This window comes from Salarias fasciatus, chromosome 3 (assembly GCF_902148845.1).
Source record: "Salarias fasciatus chromosome 3, fSalaFa1.1, whole genome shotgun sequence".
In the NCBI taxonomy this organism is placed as follows: Eukaryota; Metazoa; Chordata; class Actinopteri; order Blenniiformes; family Blenniidae; genus Salarias; species Salarias fasciatus.
In genome coordinates, this window is record NC_043747.1 from 15972002 (window position 1) to 15995949 (window position 23948).

Consider the following 23948-nt stretch of genomic DNA (forward strand, 5'->3'; position numbering starts at 1 on the left):
GAACCAAAATTTGAACATTAACCATTCAAGCTCTCAAACTGAACAATTCAAGTCAACATTCCAATAGACTTCAGAAACATATATGAAGCCGGGATAAAGTAGGCACACAACTTCAAATAGCAAAATGTGGGTCTTTTAATTATTATTCCCAAACTTTGTTTGCAGCTCCCAAAAAAATAGAAGAATGCAGTACAAAGATCACAGTTACAATACGGCAGTGGCCACTTTTCAGAAAAAAAAAAAAAAGAAATATAACATTGATGCACACGGTCACATTTCACATTGTGTCAGTAGCAACTACACAACATGTGAGCTGAGCTAACGCAGCTAACAAAGCTAATACACGTGACACTCGAACATTGATTCATCAAATGGACGGACACTATCAATCACATCCAGTGTATATGTACAAAAGTCTCAGAACATGAACAATTTCTTACCGACGTCATGGAATGTGACTTTAAATCTCATGAATGTCCACAAAAATCATCTCGCCATCGCAGAGATGTGAGCAGAGATGTGAGCAGCAGCAGAGTGAATCACGCCGTTTTCCCTGGAAGAAATTTCCCAGCATTCCCTGCTGTTTTCACACTCACGGCAGTAACAAATGGTTAACCCACACCCTCTGCTGTCCACAGGCGGGAACTACATGTACAGAGATCTTTAAATAGTGTATTCTCTTTTTCACCTGGTAACATATACATATATTCTAATTTTTCAACCCAGTCTCACGGCAATTCGTGCTATGAGTCACGTTAATTAATCTATTGCATCGTGTCCGGGAGCACGACTTGCACAGTTTTTTCGTGTCCCACGTCACTCTTTTTAAACTAATACATTTCAATGAGAGTCGCCTGGCCACGCCCCCCTCGCGATTAAACGAGGCATAAACTATTGTTTCTTTTATCCAGACACTCAAATAATAGCCAGTTTTACTGTTTTATTGCCCTGTCCACGCTGAAGGTAACTTTAAAGATGTGTGCACTCACACTGCTGATTTTTGATTTTCCCTCCTCTTGACACAGGCCTGCTTGACATGTACGTTTCAGGGAGACATGTGAGGCTCAACAGGACGAAACGTGATTGAAATGAATTTATCAATTTATTAATATAGTGGCCAAATTCTTCATTGAGAACTTTGTTTGAACTTACTGTAACCCTGTATTGTCATTTCGGGTTTCTTCTTAAAATCTACATAGTCGAGCCTCAGATGTGTCCCTGAAATGTGCACGTCAAACAAGGCTGGTTCCAAAAGAGGGAAAATTAAAAATATGTCATAAGGCTAAGCATGATACATCATTGTAAAGAACTTGATCGGGGGAGTAATATTATGCCAGACCTGAAGTTTGCATTTGCTCCTGCTCAGAGATATTGACCTTTGAACTTTGACTTTGCTGCTTCTTTTAAAGCTTCTATTTTAACAATTAAAAATGATAGAATCATGGGACCAACTGTTATCCAAAGCTCTTGAACTCCACTATCCTGTCAGGTTTGATTTGATATTATCACCAGCAGGGGGCATCATGATATGAGGTAATAACTAAATTTCACTTATGTATGTCAGTTTCATTTGAAATAATAATCCAAAGAAGCATATTCCTCATCACTCTAAACCCCTAAATGTACTTATTTTGTATGTTTTACTCTTCTACTTAGGGATAAGGGGTATTTTGAAGATAGAACTACAAATTGTAATGGCGGGAATGATGCAAGTCTATGTGATGACGTCACTGATTTTGTAGTTCCTTATGGGGTTTGAACGTAGGGTTTGAACATAGGGTTACGTTTATGAGCTTATGAACGCCAATAAACCGTATGAACAGCTGAACATGTGCTACTGGTAAAGTGTAATGCGTGTCTTATGAATTGAGTGTGAAGAAACACATCGATCTGGATTTATTTCTGTGATTTGCCAGCAACTGTGTGACTGCTAATGTTGCTATTCCCGCGAGATCTTGTGTTCTTGCGATACCAACAGTCCCGCTCTCTGGATCAATGGTTTTTGTCCATTGACAGTCTATAAGATGATTTTGGCGCAGCGTCCCGGGCAGATGTGGAAGCACGGATGATCTGGTGCATAAACCTGCCGAACAGATGTGTATATGAGAGGCACGCGGCGGGTTATTGTGCATATCGTCTTGTTTTTCACTACGATTCCCATGATGCATTGCGGTTCGGTCATGTGAGCAAACAGAACCTGCGGCTGCGTGCTTGTCGCTAAGCTAGCCGCTTCAAACAGAGCTGCGAACATAAAGCTCCGGGCACATTGTCCACTTCTAACCTGCCAGTCACCATAATCACACAATTTTTCCTCTAGTCTCCCAACCGGGGAGCCCGGTGCGCGGCTGCACAGCCCAGTCGCCTGCCCGCCCGCGCGCGACGAGCGGAGCAGCTGAACCGGCTGTCCGCGACTGAGCTATCGGCAGCCGCTGAGCAGTCGTAGCTACTTCCTGCGCTGCATGTCCGTTCCTCCCCAGTCAAACTCATTTTGCTCACTATGGAACACATTTGAAGTGAGAATGTAACCACGTAGATCGCCAATATGTATTTCCACCATACAGAGAGTGGATAATTTTTTTCTCCCCTTTTATATTTGAATGGATACTATCGCGATGTTTCCAGCATTTTGCTGTTCAGCAGTGTGAGTGCACACATCTTTAAAGTTACCTTCAGCGTGGACAGGGCAATAAAACAGTAAAACTGGCTATTATTTGAGTGTCTGGATAAAAGAAACGACAGTTTATGCCTCGTTTCATCGCGAGGGGGGCATGGCCAGGCGACTCTCATTGAAATGTATTAGTTTAAAAAGAGTGATGTGGGACACGAAAAAACTGTGCAAGTCGTGCTCCCGGACACAATGCAATAGATTAATTAATGTGACTCATAGCACGAATTGCCGTGAGACTGGGTTGAATATTTTACTTTAACCTTAAACTTTTGTTCACTTTAAACTCAAATGAACTTTCTTAATTCAAACTGCAATGTCAAACAAATGCCTCAATGTTTTTACTTTGAATTCAAAAGAAATTTCTTAATTTAAACTCCAATCAAAATCCAGAAAGTCCAAACCATTCCACTAGCCAACACAAACCATAACCTCAAACGCTCAAGAAAGACATCATTTCTACACACCATTGGCGTCTTTGGCTTGAAACCACCGGGCTTGAGTCTCTCTGCTCTTCTTCTGAGAGACTGACTGAGCTTTCCCAGGCCTCCGCAGGTGCTTTGAATCACTGAGTGATCACTGAGCTCCTGCCCGTCCTTCCTAGCTGCTCTTGATCAGTGAGGACCTGCTGGTGGTAGTGCACTCTGGGAAATGCAGTGTTTTTCCCACATCTCAGTGGCTCAGCTCAACACCTCCCTCTTGGCCTCCTGGTTTTCCCAAACCCAGCGAGGTCACACAAGTCCTTTACTCCTCTCATTGTTCTTCAGTGGGAAGTAGAATGACAAGGCATCTGACATCTCTATGAAGAACCTTTGCTGGGATTTTCATTTGAGGCCTCTTGGTTCGCTCACTTTTTTCCCCCGTAGGCCCTACTTTGTGTTTTGGCTTTGTGATGGGAACAGGATAACTGGGAAAAGTCTTCACAAGCACATCTCTAACGATGCCTGTGCTGTCAGCATTCACACTGACCACTCTAGCCAGCTTGTACTGTCCTCTCAAGGCATTTTGGTCAGCCAACCAAACCACATCTCCAACAGCAACATTCCGATGTTTGGTGTGCCACTTGCTCCTTAAGAACAGATTTGGTCCAGCCAATTGGCTCCACTTCTTCCAGAATTTGTTTACCTCCGCTTGAATACTTTGAAGTCTTTTGTAGGGGTAGCCATCAAACTGGAAGTCTCCAGGGTCTCCCTTAGGACTTGCACGTCCTGAAAGCAGAGAATTTGGGGTGATGTACTCTATGCAGTCTTCTCTGCTTTGAGTTCTTGCATCAATCGGTCTTTCATTTGCAAGGTTGGCTGCCATGAAGAGGAATGTCTGGAATTCCCCCCATGAGAAAACACCATCTCCACCCAGATTACTTAATGCCCGCTTCACTACTTTAACGGCTGCCTCTGCTGCACCATTCCTATGGGGAGAGTCTGCAGGGTGGATCTTCCAAGACCATTCTGTTCCATGTTTGGCAGCTGTGTTGTCAACTCCAGACTTGTTTAGTTGGTCAAGGAGCTTGTGAAACTGCTCCAGAGCAGGCTTGGCCCCCACGAAGTTGGTGCCTGGATCCGACCAGAGTTTCCTTGGGTGTCCTCTCAGTGAAGTGAATCTTTGATAGGCCAGCAGGAATCCTTCTGATGACATGTCATTCACTACATCAGTGTGAATAGCTTGGGAAGCCATGCAACAGAAAACGATTCCCCATACTTTAAGTCTAGTTCTCTTCTTGACCTCATCTTTAATTTCATAAGGGCCAAACAGGTCCACTGTGGTGAATTCAAAAGGTGCAGCTGGGCCAGTTCGTTCCAGAGGCAGGTCAGCCATGATTTGTTGACACCGTTTTGCTTATGTTTTCTGCAGACCACACAGCTGTCAACTGCTTTCTTCGCCAGTCTTCGGCCTTTTATCACCCAGGCTTTCGTCCTCATCCGGAGAAGGGTTCCTGCCACTCCCTCGTGGTTTGCTTTGTGGGATTCTTGTGGCAACAATGTAGACACCCATGCTTCAAAGGGTAAAACTGGAACTGCTGTCTTATCTTCATTGAACATTTGAATTCTGCCTCCACAAACTAACAGTCCAGAGTCCACATCCTTGTATACTGCTAATCTGCTTAGCGTCGTGTCTGGAAAAATCGCACCTTCTTGAGCCGCGAGGAAGAGGTCTTTGCGTGTGTCTTTTGGCTCATCGACAGTTAGTTCCTCCCACTTTGACTGGGGGCCTGGCAGTTCCTCGTCAGCCACTGCTTGGCAGCTCGGCAAACCCAGGCAACGACTCTCACTAGTTTGAACAGGCTGCTGAATCTTCTTACTTCCACAAGGTTGTTAACCCAGTCAGTGGGCTTCCTTTGAAGAAGAAGGGTTGATTTTTCCTCTTGGGCTTCACTCTTTTGACTTTGGATGTCTTGTAAGCTTTCCTTTTGCTGACACCTTCTTGCATGAGCACTTGTTAATGCATTTGAGAAAGCCTTTCTCTGAAGCTTGTTTACACTCTCCCTGGCATGAGCTGCAACCTCACCAGCCGATTTTATAGGCCACTCCTCCACAGGCCACTTCAGGAACTCTGGTCCATTTTGCCATATGGAATGCTCCTTTAAATCTTCAGGAGAGCCACCTCTTGTTATGATGTCAGCTATGTTCAACTCTCCACTGATCTACCACCACAGCCTTCTGGATTTCACCCACTCTATTTGCAAAGAAGGTTTTGTACCCATAACTGCCTCTTTGAATGGCTCCTAAGACTGTTCGACTGTCCAGTAGATGGAACCATCTCTCGATCTTCATCCGAGCATTCTTTTCCTCATACTTCCTGATCCTGGCTGCGAAGACGGCGCCACAGATTTCAGCTCTTACAGCTTCTCCCTTCTGATCCAGAGGTGTCAGCTTGGCTTTTGATTCCACCAATTGAACTTCAGTGCCTTGACTTGTCTCCCATCTTAAGTACATAACAGCTCCGTAGGATTTGTCACTTCCATCTGAGAAAGTGATGCCCCAAGGTTTTCCTTTCCAGCCAGCTGGTGTGAGGCTCCTGTGGAATTTCACCTGTCCAAGCTGCACGTATTCTTCAAACAGTCGTATGGCTTCTTCTCTGAGGCTGTTTGAAAGAGGTTGGTCCCAGGTTTCTTGAGTTAGCTTGCCACCTCTTCCCTCCTGGAATGCCTTTCTAACAAGAATTGCTCCCTTCTGTTTGGCAGGTGTAACTAGGCCAACAGGATCATACAGTCCAGCCACTTGACTTAAGAGAGCCCTCCTAGTTAGTGGATTAGGTGTCTTGGTTCTCACTTCCTCCTTGAAAAGTTTTTTTCCAATCCTCATCTTCTTCTTTCTTTTGGAAAAGTTAACTGAGGTTAACATGTAGAGCTTGTCTTCATCAACTTGGTAACCAATGCCCAAAGCCTTGTTGTCTTCATCCCTCATTTGATTTGGAAGAATTAAGGTTCTACCTTGCTCCTTTGTTAGAGCCTCTGTCTCCATCACTTGCCGCCCACTCTGCCCTGATCGGACCCATGGTTTGAGAAAGGAACCACCGGCCTTCAAGATCTCTTCAACATTTGCTGTGATTTTGGCGAGTCTGTTCGGGTCATTGTGGGAGGTAAGAAGGTCATCCACATAACTGTCCTCTTCAATGACTCTGCGTTCATCCTCCAGGTGAACAAACTTGAGCAGGCTGACTGTTTCCCTCATGGCCACCTGAGCAATGCAACCAGCAGGTCTGTCTCCTATGTTGACTCTGGTTATTGCATATTCACTTATCTCTTCTTTCTGGGCTGTCTCTCCAGAGAAACCTGTGAAGATGCATCTCGCGCTCCTCCAGCCATACAGAGTTTTACATCTTTTTGATGTCTCCTCGAGCCGCATGTGTTCCTTCTCTGAATCTCAGCAAGACAGCTCTGATGGGGTTGAGGACATCAGGTCCCTTCAGAAGAAGATCATTCAGGCTTACGCCTTTATATTTCTGGCTACTATTCCATACAATACGAACGGGTGTTGTCACTGAATGAGGGTTTGGTGCTACCAGGTAGCTTACGTACCACACTGGTCGTTCCATTTGTCCATGACTTCGCTGGTGAGTGGTATGGCTGCGCCTCGTTCCACCATTTCATGGATCTTTCCAGCCTGGCTCCCTGCTCAGTTGCTTTTCCATCCTTAAGAAGCAAGCTTGGACTGCACCTTTGTTGTTTGGAAGAGAGGCTGGATCTACTGTCCAAGGATACTTTGCATCCCAGTGTGGAGATGGTGTGTGAGAGTTGCCTTTTCTGTAGGTGAGGCCTCCTTTAATGATGTCAAGCTCCATTTCCTCTACCAGGGTCATTTCTTTTCCTCCTGGTGGGCAGTTTCAACATCGGCATCCTCCACATTTTGGCGGTTGCGGTTACTGGCGGCTGTGAATTTGGTCTGAGTCATTTCTTTCTGTTGCAGCTGGGCTCTGTCAGTTGACTGACCTTCGATCTCTTCATATTTGAGACCTGCTGTCCTCATGGAGCGAGCAAAGTGTGTTTTGGACTCATATGCTGCAACCTCCACTTCTTCAAGCAAGTCGGGATGTGCTCCACCCACTGCTTTCCCTAGTGGGTCCTCCCACAAGACGAGGTCTCCAATGACTTTCACCCTCTGGGGCGCCAATCTCCCCTCTCGGTGGCTAATGAGAAGTTCAACCTCTCCTGGCCTCTTCAATTCTTCAAGTTTGACTTCTCGGAAGAATTTTTTCAGCTGCTCAGGTTCAATTACTTGATGCACTCTGGCGATTTCATCCAAGCCATAGCAGACCATTTCATGAGCTCTCTCTGTGTCTTTAGGAGTCTTGACTCTGACTTTGAGGAGATACCTTTGTGTGTTCACCTTCATGGTCATTCCACCAACTCCATGCACAACTAAGGTTATCTTCTCACTTCTTAACCTCAGTCTTTTAGCAGCCTTATGAGTGATGTAGTTTTTATCAGAAGCAAGGTCAATCAAAGTCCCGATTTTCTGACCTGCGTTTGCAGTGACTTGCATCAACATCGTAATGACAGGAAGTTCAGTGACCCCATTTCCCTGCAGTAGGTCTGACTGGCCTGAAGCATCAGGTGTCGTTGTGGTTTCGTTGGTGTTGGTGAAAGTTTTTCTGCATCGAGTCGCCATTTCTGGGGTGAGTTCAGACAAGATTTGCTTTTGTTCCTCTGTCAGTGCGCTTTCACCTCTGCTGTATTTTCCACTCCTTTCCTCTTCACCTCTTCTGACTTCGCCTTTCGGGCAGAGGAAGAAATGGTGGTCTCTTTTACAGTCTTTGTTTCTGCATAGGAAAGTGTCTCTGCAGTGTCTCTGCAGTATCCATCATGACATCCAAGACATTTCCTGCATGCTCCCAGCTTTCTCAATACAGCTCTCTTTTCAGGTAGCTCAAGTCTTTTGAACTTTTTGCAGAAGAAGATTTTGTTGTGTCCACTTTCACCACAGACACCACATACTTCATCAAGCTTTTCTTTCTTTGTGGTTTTTGTTGAAGCAATTCTCCTCTCATACTTCTTGTTGAAACGCTCCGTTTTCTCCATATTTTCTACAGTTCTTAGCTGTTCTAGTCTCTCTAGTATTTCTTCTTGATTTTTCAGGAACTTCAAGAGCATATCAAACTGCTTGTGCGATGTGACATTGTTTCTTGGTTCAACCATGAACATCAGCCAGTCTCTCTTAATAAAGTCAGGCAACTTACTTTCAATGGATTTGATCACCAGAGGGTTCTTTATGGCTCCAGAGTTTTCTAACTTTATGAGATCTGCTAGGGCTTTCTCTACCGACTGCATGAGGTCAATAACCTTTCTTGGCTGGTTCCCCTTCACATGAGGCATCTTCTCCAGTTCTTCAAGGATTTCCACCGCGATTGTTGACTTGTTGCCATATCTGTTCTCCAGAACTCTGAACATATCATTGGCTGTGGTATAGGTGGAAAGTCTGAGATCTTTCGAGATTTTTTCATCTACACTCTCCAACAGTTGAATTTTCTTAACTTCTGCTGAACCGGATGGCTCCCCTTGTTCTTGCAGGCTTTCCCAGTCTTTCCGCCATCTGTGATATTCTCTCTTGCTTCCAGTGAAGATAGGTAGAGTGGTTGGCTTGATTCTTACTATTGCCATCGGTGTCGCTGGTTGGAGTCCTGCGCCTTTCTTCTCTCTCGTCCGAGCAGTGGCAAAGTCAGCTTTTCTTAATTCGAGGTTATAATAGGGAGCTCCCACATCCTTGACTCTTTCTTCCAATTCATCCTTTAATTCCACAGGAATCCATCTCTCCCATGTTGATATTGCTGAGATGGCCTCTTTTACTCTTTTGTCCAAGAGAATAAGGTGCACTTCGTAGCTCTCCAAATTGCTGCTCTCCACAGCTACACCAGCTGCTCTGTCAGTGGCTTTTTCTGCTTCCAGGATTGCTTCATTAAGTTCACTCTTGCCGTACCTTGACCACAGGTTTGTTTGAACAATGTCTTTTATTTCTGCAAACTTTGTTTCTCCTTCTTTTACAGATCTCTCAATGTCGGCCTCTTGCTGTTCATCAAGGTCTGCCGCCTCATCCTCAGTTTTAGCGTCAGCCTCCAGTCCAATCCCGTAATCGTCATTGGCATTCAGCATCTTTCTGAAACAGTCTGACAGTTTGGTGAATTCCTCCACTAACTCCACTTGAAGCATGCTGCTTGCTCCTCTTGAAACAAAGTTGGCTTGTCTGGTGAAGCTGCTTTTTGCAGTGGTGCTCTCTTTCTTGAGCTCCTTGACTGACTTCCCCAGGACGTCTTCTGCCATCTTGACTTCCTCTGCGTTGTCAGCTTATCTCTGGTTCTGAAGCCGTTTATCCTCAGGGTCAGGCTGCTCCGCTTGGTTTACAACTGTCAAGTCCACCTCTGTTTCACACCAAAGGACACGAGGACAACTCCCTTTGATTTCCAACTCCAGGTTTATTCAGAATGGGAGTAGGAATTAGCAATGGAATAGGTTGTAAACCTTTAAAGGAGCACAGCGCAGTTTGCTCGTTTTATGCGAAACACCGACCCCTGCAGGCCTTAGGCGTAACTGTAGCTTAATGAAAAGCTCGTGTCTGTGGCTTGTGCCCATGTACGTGCACAGAAGAGGGGAACTCCTTCCTCGCTCTTTTAGCAGCGCTCGAGTAAAATGTAAGTTTATTTTGCCTTGTGGGGTCTGTGCTGGAGTTGTGGCAGTGCTAGAAGCCAGTCTTTTCTTACTTTCTGGAAGCTCCATCCTCAGTACTGCTCAGTTGTTGCTGCTAAGCGTCTGGCGGAGTAACGGCGGACAAATTGAAACCTAAGGATTATCAGGCCAGCGGGAGCGTGCATTACGCCATGCTCAGAGCGATTCGTACCCGAATCACTCATATTGCTGTGCCTTCAGTGCGCTGCACAGGAAAATAGGAGCGACTGCGATCTTGCAAAAATAGCTCTTGCTGCCCATCAGGCAAAGGTGAAAACGTGTGTGGGTGTGAATAATTGAAAATTTCATATTTAAAACTGCGCTGTACCCCTTTAAAGACAGGAAAAAAAAAACAAATTAAAAATTTGTTGACATCATTCAACCACAGAACCAAAATTTGAACATTAACCATTCAAGCTTTCAAACTGAACAATTCAAGTCAACATTCCAATAGAGTTCAGAAACATATACATATATTCTAATTTTTTACTTTAACCTTAAACTTTTGTTCACTTTAAACTCAAATGAACTTTCTTAATTCAAACTGCAATGTCAAATAAACAAATGCCTCAATGTTTTTACTTTGAATTCAAAAGAAATTTCTTAATTTAAACTCCAATCAAAATCCAGAAAGTCCAAACCATTCCACTAGCCAACACAAACCATAACCTCAAACCCTCAAGAAAGACATCATTTCTACACACCATTGGCGTCTTTGGCTTGAAACCACCGGGCTTGTGTCTCTCTGCTCTTCTTCTCACAGACTGACTGAGCTTTCCCAGACCTCCGCAGGTGCTTTGAATCACTGATTGATCACTGAGCTCCTGCCCGTCCTTCCCAGCTGCTCTTGACCAGTGAGGACCTGCTGGTGGTAGTGCACTCTGGGAAATGCAGTGTTTTTCCCACATCTCAGTGTCTCAGCTCAACACCTCCCACCTCCCACCCCTCCATCAGAAGCTGTTTTGTTTTAACTTTATCAAAGATATTCAGATTAATCTTTCAAAATTTTCTGTACAACCATTTTCTGTCTTATTTCCAGGCCATAAAAAGGATCCTTCTGCAAAAAAAAAAAACAACTGATATTTGATTCAGTTAAAAAAAAAGTTGTTGCAAAATCAAATGAACTCTTACATATTGGGTCAGAGTTGGGATTTTGTGCTCTTTTGTAGCTATTTACTAAGCGTTCTCAGGAGTATTTAAATTGTGATCATGACCCCAGTCCTTATAACTCCACAAACAGCTAACAAAGACTGAGAAATTATTCATTATTATTGTAGTTTGTTTTTGGATAGACTACAACTACAAATAAAGTTTTGCAGAGTAACTGTGTTTACAGCTGCAGTTCTCAAACTGGGGTCGCTTTACCCCCAGTAGTTAGCGAGCCAGAGCTTGGGATCCATGAAAAAATGTCAATGGATTTTACTCATTCTAGTAAAATTGTTGGCTCCCTCAATCTTGAGAGATCATGGACAAGCCAGGGCGAAGTTATGGAGGAACTGAGATGCCCACTTGACAGATCCCGCTTCTCAGCCTCACTGGTAGTGTCCAACGGAAGGGACAGGCCCATACGGTTGGTACCACCTTGGCTAAAGGAGTTGTCAGTATGTGCCGCAATGCGAGGACCAACCACCTCTGGGGCTCCACTCCGGATTTTTCTGTTGGTGGGGTCTCCCTTAGTCTTTGTCTCTCCCATGACAACCACAAGGTAGTGGTGCTATTTTACCCACGGCTGGGGGTTGCGACATGCAGACAGGGGGAGACAGGAATGGAACCAACAACCTCTCGATTGTAAGACGACTGCTCTACACTAATCCACAGTCACTCCTAGAGGAGAAAACAACACGTTTTAAGGTGCAGCAGCCCTGCGCTGCATTTTGAGCTACTTGAGCATTATAGCACTTTATTATTTTTTTTTTTTGCCCCTCCTGGTAAGACTAATGACCACCAGGATGATTGCTTGCATGTAAACGTAGCCAATTACATGCAGGCAATAACCCGGTTGTGCACAGCCATGTAAACACATGCAGAAACCTGTTCATATTCCAGTTTTTAAAAACCCGAATATTACCCCAAGGTTACTCCTTTTCTAACCTGAAATTCTGTTCACATAAACGAGCATCAGAATATCCTGGTCGAAAGGGACATTAAATACTGTTCTGCGCATGTTCTGTCTGCAAGGGATCTTGGTCTTTTGAGTAGGGGAGCTACTTGTGATACAGTTTAACTGCTCCTAAATAAATGAAATGTGCGGAAACAATCGTTCAGTTCTTCTCTTTTACTGAAAAAACAGTGTATCGCATCATTGAACATATTACCAGTCTTGCCGGCTTTTCTAACATGCAGAGAGAGCCTGCGAGGCCCTTCTTCTTCTGTGGTGTCTGTGTAACATAATGTTGAAGATGCAAACAGTTAGGCCTGGGCGATATACCGAAAATTTATTGTTACCGAGATTTATCACGATAACCGACGTCATTTTTCCCATGGCGGTAAATTCGGTATTTAAAAAAAGTCCGTTTTGGCTGTGTCGGCGGGATGCGTTCATGTCCCTTTAAGACGCTGCACTACGCGACTCCACCAACTCCTGTTTAAAATCACAGTAATCAGCAGAAGAAGCTGTCAGCAGAGCAGACAGATGCTGTTTGACCCTCTGAACATCCGAACCAGCAGACACTCTGGACACCTAGCATGGCGACATGCTAATTTAGCCGCTAGCGGCTACAGGCTAACAGCCTGCAGGGCTGCAGATTAATGCTGGTCGACCGTCCCGGACTGTAAAACTCCTCATCAGCTGATTGGCTGATATTTCCTGCAGAAGCTCCTCAAGCTCTTTTATTGAACAGGCTGTATGTTCTGGTGTTGCGTTTGTTTATATCACGCTGCATGTACAGCTCCGAATCCTGCTCCATGTCTTCTCCATTTTGGAGTTGCTGTGTCAGAGTAACAGCGCCATCTGAAGGCGTGGTAGTTGAACTACATCGTTTTGAGTCCTTGTTATGTTGCGTGGATGTAAATATTTCCTGAAGTGATGCTGTGTGGACAGGAAACTGAGAAGGAGATTATAAACAAACAAGTTGGGCTCATTTGTAATTCAGGGACAGGTAGACGTCCAGTCGTGTTCCATTCTCAGCTGCTGATAACGCCACATCACACTGGAAACATCTGGAACCACGTACTATTAATAATTTCCCATGGTCTTCCAGTCATCGGATTTTCCCGAATGCCCACAGAGAAGACATTTACATTAACAGCAGAGTTCTGTCGGATTTGGACGTCTGTTGCTGTGAAAGTTAGGACACATAGATATGTTTTGTACCCTAATATTGATAAATCTAATAGGATTTCAAGAAAATTGACCCCATATCATGAGAAATAAAATAATATTTGCACCACCTGAGCCCACAGTAAACTGTCATAAGTTTAATCCAGTACAATAAAAAGCTGTGATTAAATTGCCCCCCCCCCACCCGCCACTGACGGTCCCCCCCCCCCCCCCAAGTAGTTATCGTCCATTTATCGTTATCGAGGTGAACTGCTCAATATTATCGTGATATTGATTTGAGGCCATATCGCCCAGCTCTACAAACAGTACACCTAGTGGCATGAAGTGCAAATGCAGTCATGACGTAGTCTGTCTGCCGTAGTTTGGGGATATCCCTGATCATGTAAACAGGAGTAACTCTGTTTAAGCATGTAAATGGATTATTCCAAATGTTTAAGAAATGGGAATATTGACCTTAACCTGAATACTGACTGCATGTAAGCGTACTGAATAATGTGTTGTTTCTGCTGCTTAATAGACAGATTCTGTTCTGTCAAAACTGTCTCTGCCTCCCATCCCCCATCAGGAAGGAGAAAGTCCAGGTGAATTCAATCACCTGATTGATGCCCCTGGCCAGCTGGGTGGTGAGGAGACCTGTCTGCATACCTGTCATAGAAGACAGAGTTAAACGAGATTTCCGGTTTGATGAGCATGGGATAGTCACGCTTTTCCACAGCTCCTGCAACTTTTACCTTAAAGGTCCCATATAATGCAAAATTCACTTTATAATGGTTTTGTAACAATAATATGCATCCTGAGTCTGTCCACAAACCCCCCCAAAATGAGGAAAGTCTATTCTCTCCTTCTCTTGCTTGCTCCACCTTTCAGCAAATGTGTACTCAAACGCTCGGTTTTGAAATTCTCTAGTTTGTGAGTCAATAACCCAAATTGCCCCTCCTCCAGGTTGGTAACACCGCCCCAGACAAGTGACAGACAGCCCCCGGACAATTCCATTTATGCTGTGTGTGTTTCTGCTTGCAAACGGTGCTCTGATTAAGGGACATATGATGCTTTTATTCACTTTGTGAAGAGTTTCTTATAGTAGTATGTGCTGCCGTAGCCTCATTAAGTCGTTCAAATTTGAAAATTGTCTTTTTCCTCCTTGTCTCTCTACTCCACATTTTTGAAAATGAAACTGAAACTTAAGCTGAACCGGTCGAGGGGACGTGCCTCTGACTGTGCCCCCATCTTGTGTGAGAGAGTGGTAGTGGCCAGATGTGTTCAAGTGCATCCCGGAAAGTAGGCTGTGAAAAACAGGCTGTTCCAATCAGGGCTCCTCAGAACCACTTTTTAGACCGCTCAAACTCTGAACACAGGATGAATTTGGGGCAAACAAACTTATATATTATGTTTTTGGGCTTCTGTGACCTATATGACGTAACTGAAAAATAGCATAATATGGGAGCTTTAACTAACCCACTGTTGGGGTTTACGATTGGTAATTGGGAATAAATTACTTAAGTATTGATTACTGGAAGTAATGGATTACTTTAGGTAATTTAGTTACTAATTAATTTGAGTAAATTTTGATTTACCAATTAATAATTGCAGGTCATTCACAGTGGATCACCAATAACAATCAATTATGGCGTAATAAACTGTTTAAAGTGAAGCACCAAGTAATTTAGTCCAACATCAAATATTATTAATCAGGATAAATGGTTACTTATTTGTTAATAATGTTAAATAATCAGCTATTTGGGAATGGAGTAGACCACAGAGTGCTTTAACCATTAAATTATTGATTAACAAGGTGTTATTAATTAATCAATAATGCCACAAATGACCAATTACTGGAAATGGGTAAATTACAGAAAATGAGCTGAGGGAAGTTGTGAATTATGCATTAAAGCGACACTAAGGAACTTTCAGTTTTCGTTGACTTTGGCGGCGCCAGTGGACAAAAGCGGTAGTGTTTTGCCTGAACGAATACCACAGTTCCCATGAGGACTAGCGCTTGGCGTGGTAAAATGCTGCTCCCGGTGGCATGCTGTCGGACTGAACTCGCCTACATTTAGTGGAAGTGACGCATGCCGTGAAGCAGTCCGCACATTTGGAGTGTTTTAGTGTGCAGGGTTCCTACCACCCTCCTCACAGCTGCTCAGTCCAAGTGAAAGCAATACTGACGCCCTCAGCCCGTGACAGAGGGGTCATTCAACTAGTTTTAAGTCGATGTATCATCACAAAAGATATTAAAATGTTTTATTAAGGTTGAAAAGTTCCTTAGTGTCGCTTTAAACAAACCTGTGGGTTATTCAATCAATAATTCCGGGGCACCACCTCGTCAGAGGAACATTCATTACCAATTTTCAGTCTCAAAGATGGAAAAATAATTTAAGCTGGTGGTTAATCTTTGGATAAACTCCGTTAAATTATCAGAGAAGGTGTGAGATCGAGCTCAGGCTGTCCAACCACAGACATTTGTCATAAAACACACAAGGATGAATCGTCCAGTTCTGTTAATGAGCGTTTATTAACAATGTCTATTACTAATCAACACATCTAATCAGCAAAACAGAACATTCAGACTTGCAAGGTGTGTGTGTGTGTGTGTGTGTGTGTGTGTGTGTGTGTGAGAGAGAGAGAGAGAGAGAGAGAGAGAGAGAGAGAGAGAGAGAGAGAGAGAGAGAGAGAGAGAGAGAGCGTCTGGAGATGCACAAGGAGTGGTGTAACCCGTTCGGAGCGTGGACCGGTGGGGCCGGCTGTGTGTGGCTCCGTGTACGGTGTGTGAGTGGGTGTGTGACTCGGGCTCGGTCTGCTCTGTCCAGTGACCAGCCGCAAGCTGTGGGTGTGTGCGTGTGGTGTGTGAATGGAGGCGGAGCGGCGCGTCTCTCGGAGTCCCGGGTCGCGGTCAGCGGAGCTGCTCCCCGAAGGGAGTGAGGGGCAGGGCGACGGTCCCGGTCCGGCTTCCCCGGCAGGGGTAGCAGGAGGGGGCGCGGAGTGAGAGAGAGAGACAGGTTGAGGGAGCGCCCGATGGGCGCCTGTGTGCGGCTGCGTGGGTCCCGCGATCCACGCCTGCGTAGATGAGAGAAAAAAAGGAAGGGAGAAAGCGGAGCTCTGGTCTCCCGGCTGGCGGAGGTCGGTGTGCGCTTGCATGGCCCTGGCAATGGCACGCCTGCGTAGAAGGGAGAGCCAGAGAGAGAAAGAGGGAGAGCGAGGGGGGGAGAGACCTTCGTTCTCGACCGGGGAAAAAAGGGGGGGGAAGAGAGGGAGAGAGAGAAGAGCGGGCGAGCGAGCAGCGCATGTGCGTGCTCTCGATTTGAGGTCTACCATGCTGGTTCAACTTACTACTCTCGGGTTAGTCATGGGGAGAGGAGGAAAGATGAGCTCGTCTTCCTATCTCACACACACAGATGCACGGCTAGCCGGCATCTTACGGGTCTGACCTGTGAGGAGGAAGCGCATGCTCGTGAGCGTGCGCACGGGGGCACACGAGAAGTAAGAGAGAGAGACAAAGAAAGGAAAGATAAACCATCTAATGAACACGTTTCAGTCCGTTCTTTAAGAAATGCATGAATTACACTCCTATCTATCTGCCTAACCTGCCCAAGGCTAACCTATGGTGTTCCGAAGAGGGGAGTGTTTGGCCGCCAGGCGTGTGGTGGAAGCTTGGCGTCTGTGTTGCAGTCGGTGAAATACGGTGATTTCGGTGGGGAGATCAAAGCCGTCACTCTGATCTCAACCGGGTTGTCTGCGTCCAGAAGAACCCTGGGCTCTTGGAGGGGTCCACGTGGAGGAAAACAGGCATCCGGTTCTCTGGTCTGGGCCCTCAGTTGGTTCTTGGTCGGCTGCGGGGGGAGGAGAACGGAGGAGCTCTGAGCCGTGGCTCTGCCGGAGGAGCGGAGCTGTAGCAGTGTGGTCCGCTCCAGGGGAGTCCCTGCCGTTCTGCTCCACTGGGGAAAAAGGGGCTTCACCGGTGAAGGAGGGGAGATGGTCCCAAAAAGTCCTGGCCAGCGGGGTCAGTTCGGTACCGGTCCTGGTTTTTTTCCATTAAGCAGACGGTGTGTCCGCTTGGAAAAAAAAAAAAAAAAAATTCAGGGAGACTCTGCCGGTCTGGGCGTTTCGTCTATTTGAATGGCAGGCGGAGCTCCCGCCCCCAGGGTCTGCTTGGGCAATTAGACGGTGATCTGGGTCCTCCCTCCTCTGCTCTGGGGAGAAGCCTCACGAGTGCCGTCATGAGGTGGTATTGCACCCTAATGTGGTTTTCTTCCGCTGTGAGGAGAGATGAGCGGCCATTACATGAGGGTTTCTTTGTTCTGAGCACATGGGAACGGAGGGGCAGCCATCTTGTCTGTGAAGGCAGACCTGGTGGTGGGCCCTGCTGGGAGAAGGCACCTCTTTGTCTGAGAAGAGGTTTGAAGTCTGCTGTATCTCTGTCACAGCGGGGGATCATGTCTCCTCTTTGGAGGGCGACAGTATTCGCAGACAACATGACTCCAGGTTATGCTTGAAGGGCCTGTGGCCTGCTGAAAAGGCCTGGTCCTGCTATGCTGAGCAGGCCAAACTGACTGAAATATTTCTGGTTAAGTTTGGTGTCCCAACACCACCTAGTCTGTTATTTTTCATACCAACGTTTTCGGTTATGGTGTAAGTGTCTCGCACACTTCATACCAACGTTTTCGGTTATGGTGTAAGTGTCTCGCACACTTAATACCCCGTCATGCCACCTAAATCTGACAAACTGAGTGAGAAAAAAGGATCTGAAGCTGCTAGCTCTACTGCTAATGTTAGCAAAGCCGACATTACAGCACTGCTCGCCGAACACAGAACTGCTTTACTGGAGGACTTGAAAAGCAACTTTTTTTCAGACGTGAACAAAAAACTGGATGCACTTCGGACGGCCTCGGACAGCCATGGTGAGCGCCTTGTATCTTTGGAAGAAAATGCCGAAACCCTCTATCAGCGCCTTGCTAAAGTGGAAGATAGCTGCGTGACGCTACTAGCTGCTAACGAGAAGCCAAAGGCTAAGCTGTCGGACATTGAATCAAGGAATAGGCAATGTAAAGCCCGATTTATTGATCTGCAAGAGGGGATATAGGGTCCACATCCCTCCAAGTTCTTTTCACAAATGTTGCAAGATGTTTTCGGGAAGGACATCTTCCCCTCTCCCCCTGATTTAGACCGTGCCCAGCGTAGCCTAGCCCCTAAACCTGCGCTCAGAAGCAGGCCCAGGCCTGTTATTGTTTGCTTTCACTGCTACCAAAACAAGGAGCTGCTAATGCAAGAGGCCAGGAGGAGAAATGACCCGAAATACATGGACAAACCATTCTGGGTTAATGAGGATTACAGCTAGTGTTGCCACCTCCCAGAGATTGAAATAAGGGACGCCTCTCACGGGCAGCTGAAATTTTTTTTTTTTTTTTTTTTTTTTTTTTTTTTTTTGGGGGGGGGGGGGGTCAAAAACACATATATAACAGCATTTTGTCACAGTTATACCTATTACAGACTGTAAAAAAACATTAGGCTACTGCATTACACTTACAGTAACAAGATTGCAATAACTTATGATCAGTTTGTATTTGAGGCATACATGTGAGGCAGTTATCATTCAAGTATTATCCATCATGAACAACAGCTCTCAGCTACTGCACCGGACGGTAGAGGAGCTTAGCAGCTCCTTCAGTGGCCGACTGAGATGCCCTCAGTGCAGGAAGGAGCGCTACCACAGTTCTCTCATCCCCACCACTGTCAGACTGTACAATTCTACTGTGTAGAATATGTGCAATAATCCTGGACGTTATAATATCCTGGACCCCCCCCCCCCCCCCCCCCCTTAAGAAATTCAGCGATACTTTATTATCCATTCACTCTGCTGTATCCATTCACTCCATTCACATACTAAAACATATTGTACATATTATCAATCAATCAATCAATCAATCAATCAATCAAATTTTATTTCTAAAGCGCCTTCCAACTGCCAAACGGAGCACAAGGCGCTTAACAGAGTAAAACAGAATAAATAAGTAAAAACACTTTAAGACACAAAGTACTAAAAGGGGCTAAACATCAAACGCTAAATGAAAAAGGTGCGTTTTCAGATGACATTTAAAAACATTAAGTGCAGTGATAGACTTTAAATCCAGAGGAAGAGAGTTCCAGAGCTTCGGGCCAAGAACAGCAAAAGAGCGGTCACCAAACTTTCTATATCTCGCCCTGGGGACAACCAAGGAGGTGTGGCTTGACGAGCGTAGAGTCCTGGCAGGTTGATAAATTTGCAACAGCTCTGAGATGTAAGGGGGGGCATACCCATTAGTAGCCATAAACACAAACACCAGAATCTTGTACTGGACTCGGAACCGCACCGGAAGCCAGTGGAGAGCCTGAAGGACCGGAGTAATGTGAGAGTATTTTGAGGAGTTGGAGATGAGACGAGCTGCTGCGTTCTGAACCAACTGAAGTTTATGGAGGAGTGAGAGATTCAGTCCAGCGTAAAGGGCGTTACAATAGTCAAGTCTTGAGCTGATGAGAGCATGAGCGGCCTTCTCTAAATCTGCCCGAGACAAGAATGGCTTAACTCTGCTCAGAAGCCTTAGTTGGAAAAAGCCCGCCCTCACAACAGAACTGATTTGCTTTTCAAAGTTAAGTTCATTGTCAAAAATCACACCCAGATTCCTCACAGCAGAAGCAAATTGTGGGGTGGATGAACCAAAATCTGGGGAACTGTGGGTTGGGTCAGAACTGAAGTGGATATATTCAGTCTTTTCCCCATTCAAATGAAGGAAATTCTGTGACAACCACTGTTTGATGGTGTGGAGACAGTTATTGAGGGGATCTAACGCAGAGCGATCATTATAGATAACTGGAAGATAAATCTGGAGATCGTCTGCATAAAAGTGAAATTGGATGTTGTGACTGGAGATAAGTCGACCAAGCGGTAGCATATATAATGAAAACAGAATGGGACCAAGAATAGAGCCTTGAGGCACTCCAGACGAGAGAGGAGCAGCAGAAGACGCAAACTCATTTATATGTACCGTGAAGGATCTGTTTGAGAGATAGGAGGAAAACCACTTGAGAACCGCACCCTGCAGGCCTACAGTGTGTTGAAGTCTGGAAATGAGGATGGAATGATCCACGGTATCAAAGGCAGCGGTAAGATCTAATAACACCAAGACAACAGAACTTCTGTTGTCTAGAGCTGTCAATATATCATTATGGACCCTCAACAACGCAGACTCGGTGCTATGTCTCGACCTGAAGCCTGATTGAAATTTGTCCGCAATGCCATTAGAATTAAGGTGAGAGAGAAGCTGCGAAAAAACAAGCTTCTCCATCAGTTTGGACAAAAAAGGCAGGTGAGAGATAGGACGGAAGTTAGATAAGAGGGAGGGATCCAGACCGGGTTTTTTAAGCAATGGTTTTACGATGGCGTGCTTGAGAGCAGCTGGCACAATGCCCAAACTAAAACAGCTGTTTATGAAGGAAACAAGGCATGGGCCTAAGATGTCAACAGCTTCCTTCATAATATGAGTAGGGACAGTGTCTAGTGCACAAGTTGTCGACTTCAACCCCTGGACAGCTATTTTGAGGTCCACAAGAGTAACAGGGTCAAAACTCTCAAACACACATTGTGCAGCAGAAATGGATGTGAAGGCTGTAGGAACAGGTGTAATCGCTTGCCTAATAGACATAACTTTGTCCAAAAAATATTGCTTAAAAGCATTGCAGGTTTGTTCAGAAACGTCATTCAGAGCAACAGACACAGGGTTAATTACAGAATTAATGGTTTTGAACAGTACTCCAGGGCGGTGGCTATTGCTCCTGATGAGATTGGAGAGGTACTGCCTTATGTACATATTATGTATCATACTGTATAATTATATATTGCATCGTATATTGCATATTGTATTGTACGCATATATTGTATATATTATATATTTCCTGTTATATTTTTAAGATTCATATTGTACATACAGTTAGATCTTCATTGTCTTTAGCTTCTATTATCAATCCTACATAATTTGCACTATTACATGTCAGTTATTGCACCATTCATTACTTTTGCATCCTGCTGTGTGTTCTATGAGCCGATACACCTGTAAATTTCTCCACTGTGAGATTAATAAATTCTATTCTGTTCTATTCTATTCTATTCTATTCTATTCTATTCCATATTTATTGCTAAATGTGCAAAATAACGTCAAACAGCTGCTGTCTCTTCTGGATTTTAATATGTTCTTTTTTTATTTTTAACTAAAAAAGTGCAAAATCAAAACTGAAAAACCTGAACAAAAAAAACCCCAAAAAGGTGCAGTTTCTAAACTGAAAACACACACCACAATCTGCAGCAGCAGACACAAATCAATCAACTAAACAAACTAGAATTTGGCAGTCAGAGAGCGCAGACCTCCGCCACAGGTAAAATCAGTGACCAACAACAATAAGTAGTTGGGCAGATATGTGAAAAAAATGTGACTTTGGTGATACAAGCATAAAATTTGGCACACTGCTAGGGGAGTGTCTTACAAAGATTTTTGGATATAGGGACATTTCAGATGCTTTCCAGGGCCAAAATGGCAGCCATTTTGCAAAATAGCCAATTCTGTGTTATGCGCGAGTTAGGATTTATGTGAATACAACCATATGTACTTATTGAAGAAGCATACCAGTGGTTTTATTCAACTAAATATTTATTGTAGCAAATAAGACAGAGCAAATAACCTAACATCAACTTACATAGTCAAAATTATACAGTGGAACCTCTAGATCCAGGTTACAAATTTACTATCTACATAGATGCATGTGTACATATTAACATACATTTAATTAGCATCTGATCTCTCTTGTCCCAACACATGGTTCTACTCTCCCGTACACTCCCCACCACAGTGACATAGAGCTATGCACTGGAGAGCAGCCTTGGCACACTTGCACTGTTCTCTGTATCCCTTTTTGCAGCCACACCTTAGTAGTTGCCGATGTGCCTCAGTTGCCTCTGGGATGGTTGTCCAGTATATGTCCCAGCCATTATCCGTGTGAACCCACCCCAGTCACTGGGCGATGGGAGCTCTGGTGTGGATATACCATCATCTGGCCCAACCTTAGCCGGCTTGGTAAGCAGCTCTCTTGATGTGCTGTTTCGGGGCTTCTCGAGTTGGTGGGAGAGCATCTATTGATACGCCAGTCTGGGTGAACAGGTACTTGCGACACTCATTGACATGTTCCTGACTACTGGTGCGATCATGAAGCAAAACAACAAAACACTCCAGTGCATCCATGTGGTCATCTATGGCTGAAGGAGTTGGAGAGGCAGCCAAGGCACCGAATGCTGCAGTGACATCAGTGCCCTCAGAGCCGGCCCAAGGCATAAGCGAACTAAGCAGCTGCTTAGGGCCCCATGGCAACTAGGGGGCCCCCAAGAGCTTAACTTAACTTAAAAAAAGAAAAACGTATTTTATTATATTTTCCGTGTGTGAGTGATGATGCCTCATATATCATCAAATGTATGTTAATGTACAAAAAAGATAATATGACAGACTGTAGTTTCCTACTGCCTCTCTGCTCTAAATGTCAGAGCTCCGCTACTAATGTGTGCATCAGCCGTGCAGTGCACACTGCACATCCAAGGGGCTAGTGCAGGTTCAACATTATGTCGCAAAAAAGGACATACCCTTCAGGTGCTGAAAAGAGGAAAAGAAAGAAAGAGGAAGAGGAAAAAACAAGATAAAGATATGTATACATGTCTTGGTTGGTTGGTTGGCTGGTTTGGTGTCAGTTTGGTGTCAAGGAGATTTTTTAAAGCTTCCTCAAATTAGTAAAGTCACTAACTAGCCTATTAGCCTGTAATAGCAGTATAGCTAGCTAACGTTAGTTCAAAACTAGAGAAATTTCTCGATATATATATATATATATATATATATATATATATATATATATATATATATATATATATATATATATATATATATATACATACTTATATATGTGTGTGTGTATGTATGTATGTATGTATGTATATATATATATATATTTATATATATATATATATATATATATATATATATATATATATATATATATATATACATATTCTGGGTTGCTTCTGGGCATCATAACGTTTTTGACAGCGTTTGATACCAAATCTTTAATAACAGCTATAATGTCAATTACAAACGTGGTGACGTAATTGACGTTTGTTAGCAATATGTTTTTGCATTAATGAATTAATTGACTAAGTTAACTTACAGTTTGAGATATGTTGTTTGCAGTTGTTTGTTGTTTGTTGCAGAGCATAGTAATTTATGTGAGTACATCAACTATTATGCTCATAAGCTCTGTTAATAAACTTTCCCAGGAGCACTGTTATAGTATTTTGGAGGAGGCACTGACACAGCCCAGGAACAGTCCACCTCCTCAGGTTCAGCCAAGGCAACTGGATCAGGTGAGGGAAAAACTATCACCATCTATATTTAATCTCTTGTCAAATTATCTCATTAAGATCTGCTACAAGATATAATTAGCTTAATATATTGTATATTTTACTGTTTACTTATTTACAAAATAAACAGCATAGTTTTAATATGACATTTAACATGGCTAGCTTTTGTTGTTGTTGATTTTCACCTTAGGTCCATCTCCATCCTCTGCCTCATCCACTGTGACCACTGTCCCCTCTGTTTCTGCTGCAACCTCAGCTCTACCTGGTAAGTTGACAACAAAACAGCCTTTGTAATTACTCAGTGTACTGCACAACATTCTGAGATGAATAATTTTGTCAAAAAATATTAATTTCCTTATAGGTCCTTCATCTTTGGTCATAGAGGTTGATGTTTCGACTAATTCAAGGAACATCTAGTTTGCAGCAG

At 44.2% G+C, this 23948-nt stretch overlaps 1 protein-coding gene across 1 annotated transcript; it reads right to left on the minus strand.

The window, feature by feature from the left end:
* Positions 1 to 6960: 6960 nt before the first annotated feature.
* LOC115386217 (uncharacterized) lies at positions 6961 to 10686 on the minus strand. Its single transcript, XM_030088440.1, has 2 exons — positions 10570 to 10686; positions 6961 to 7883 (listed from the first exon to the last, which is right to left on the minus strand). Exon 2 carries the CDS (start codon positions 7771 to 7773, stop codon positions 6961 to 6963), a length of 813 nt encoding a protein of 270 aa, XP_029944300.1. The 5' UTR covers positions 7774 to 7883; positions 10570 to 10686.
* Between the last annotated feature and the right edge of the window lie 13262 nt (positions 10687 to 23948).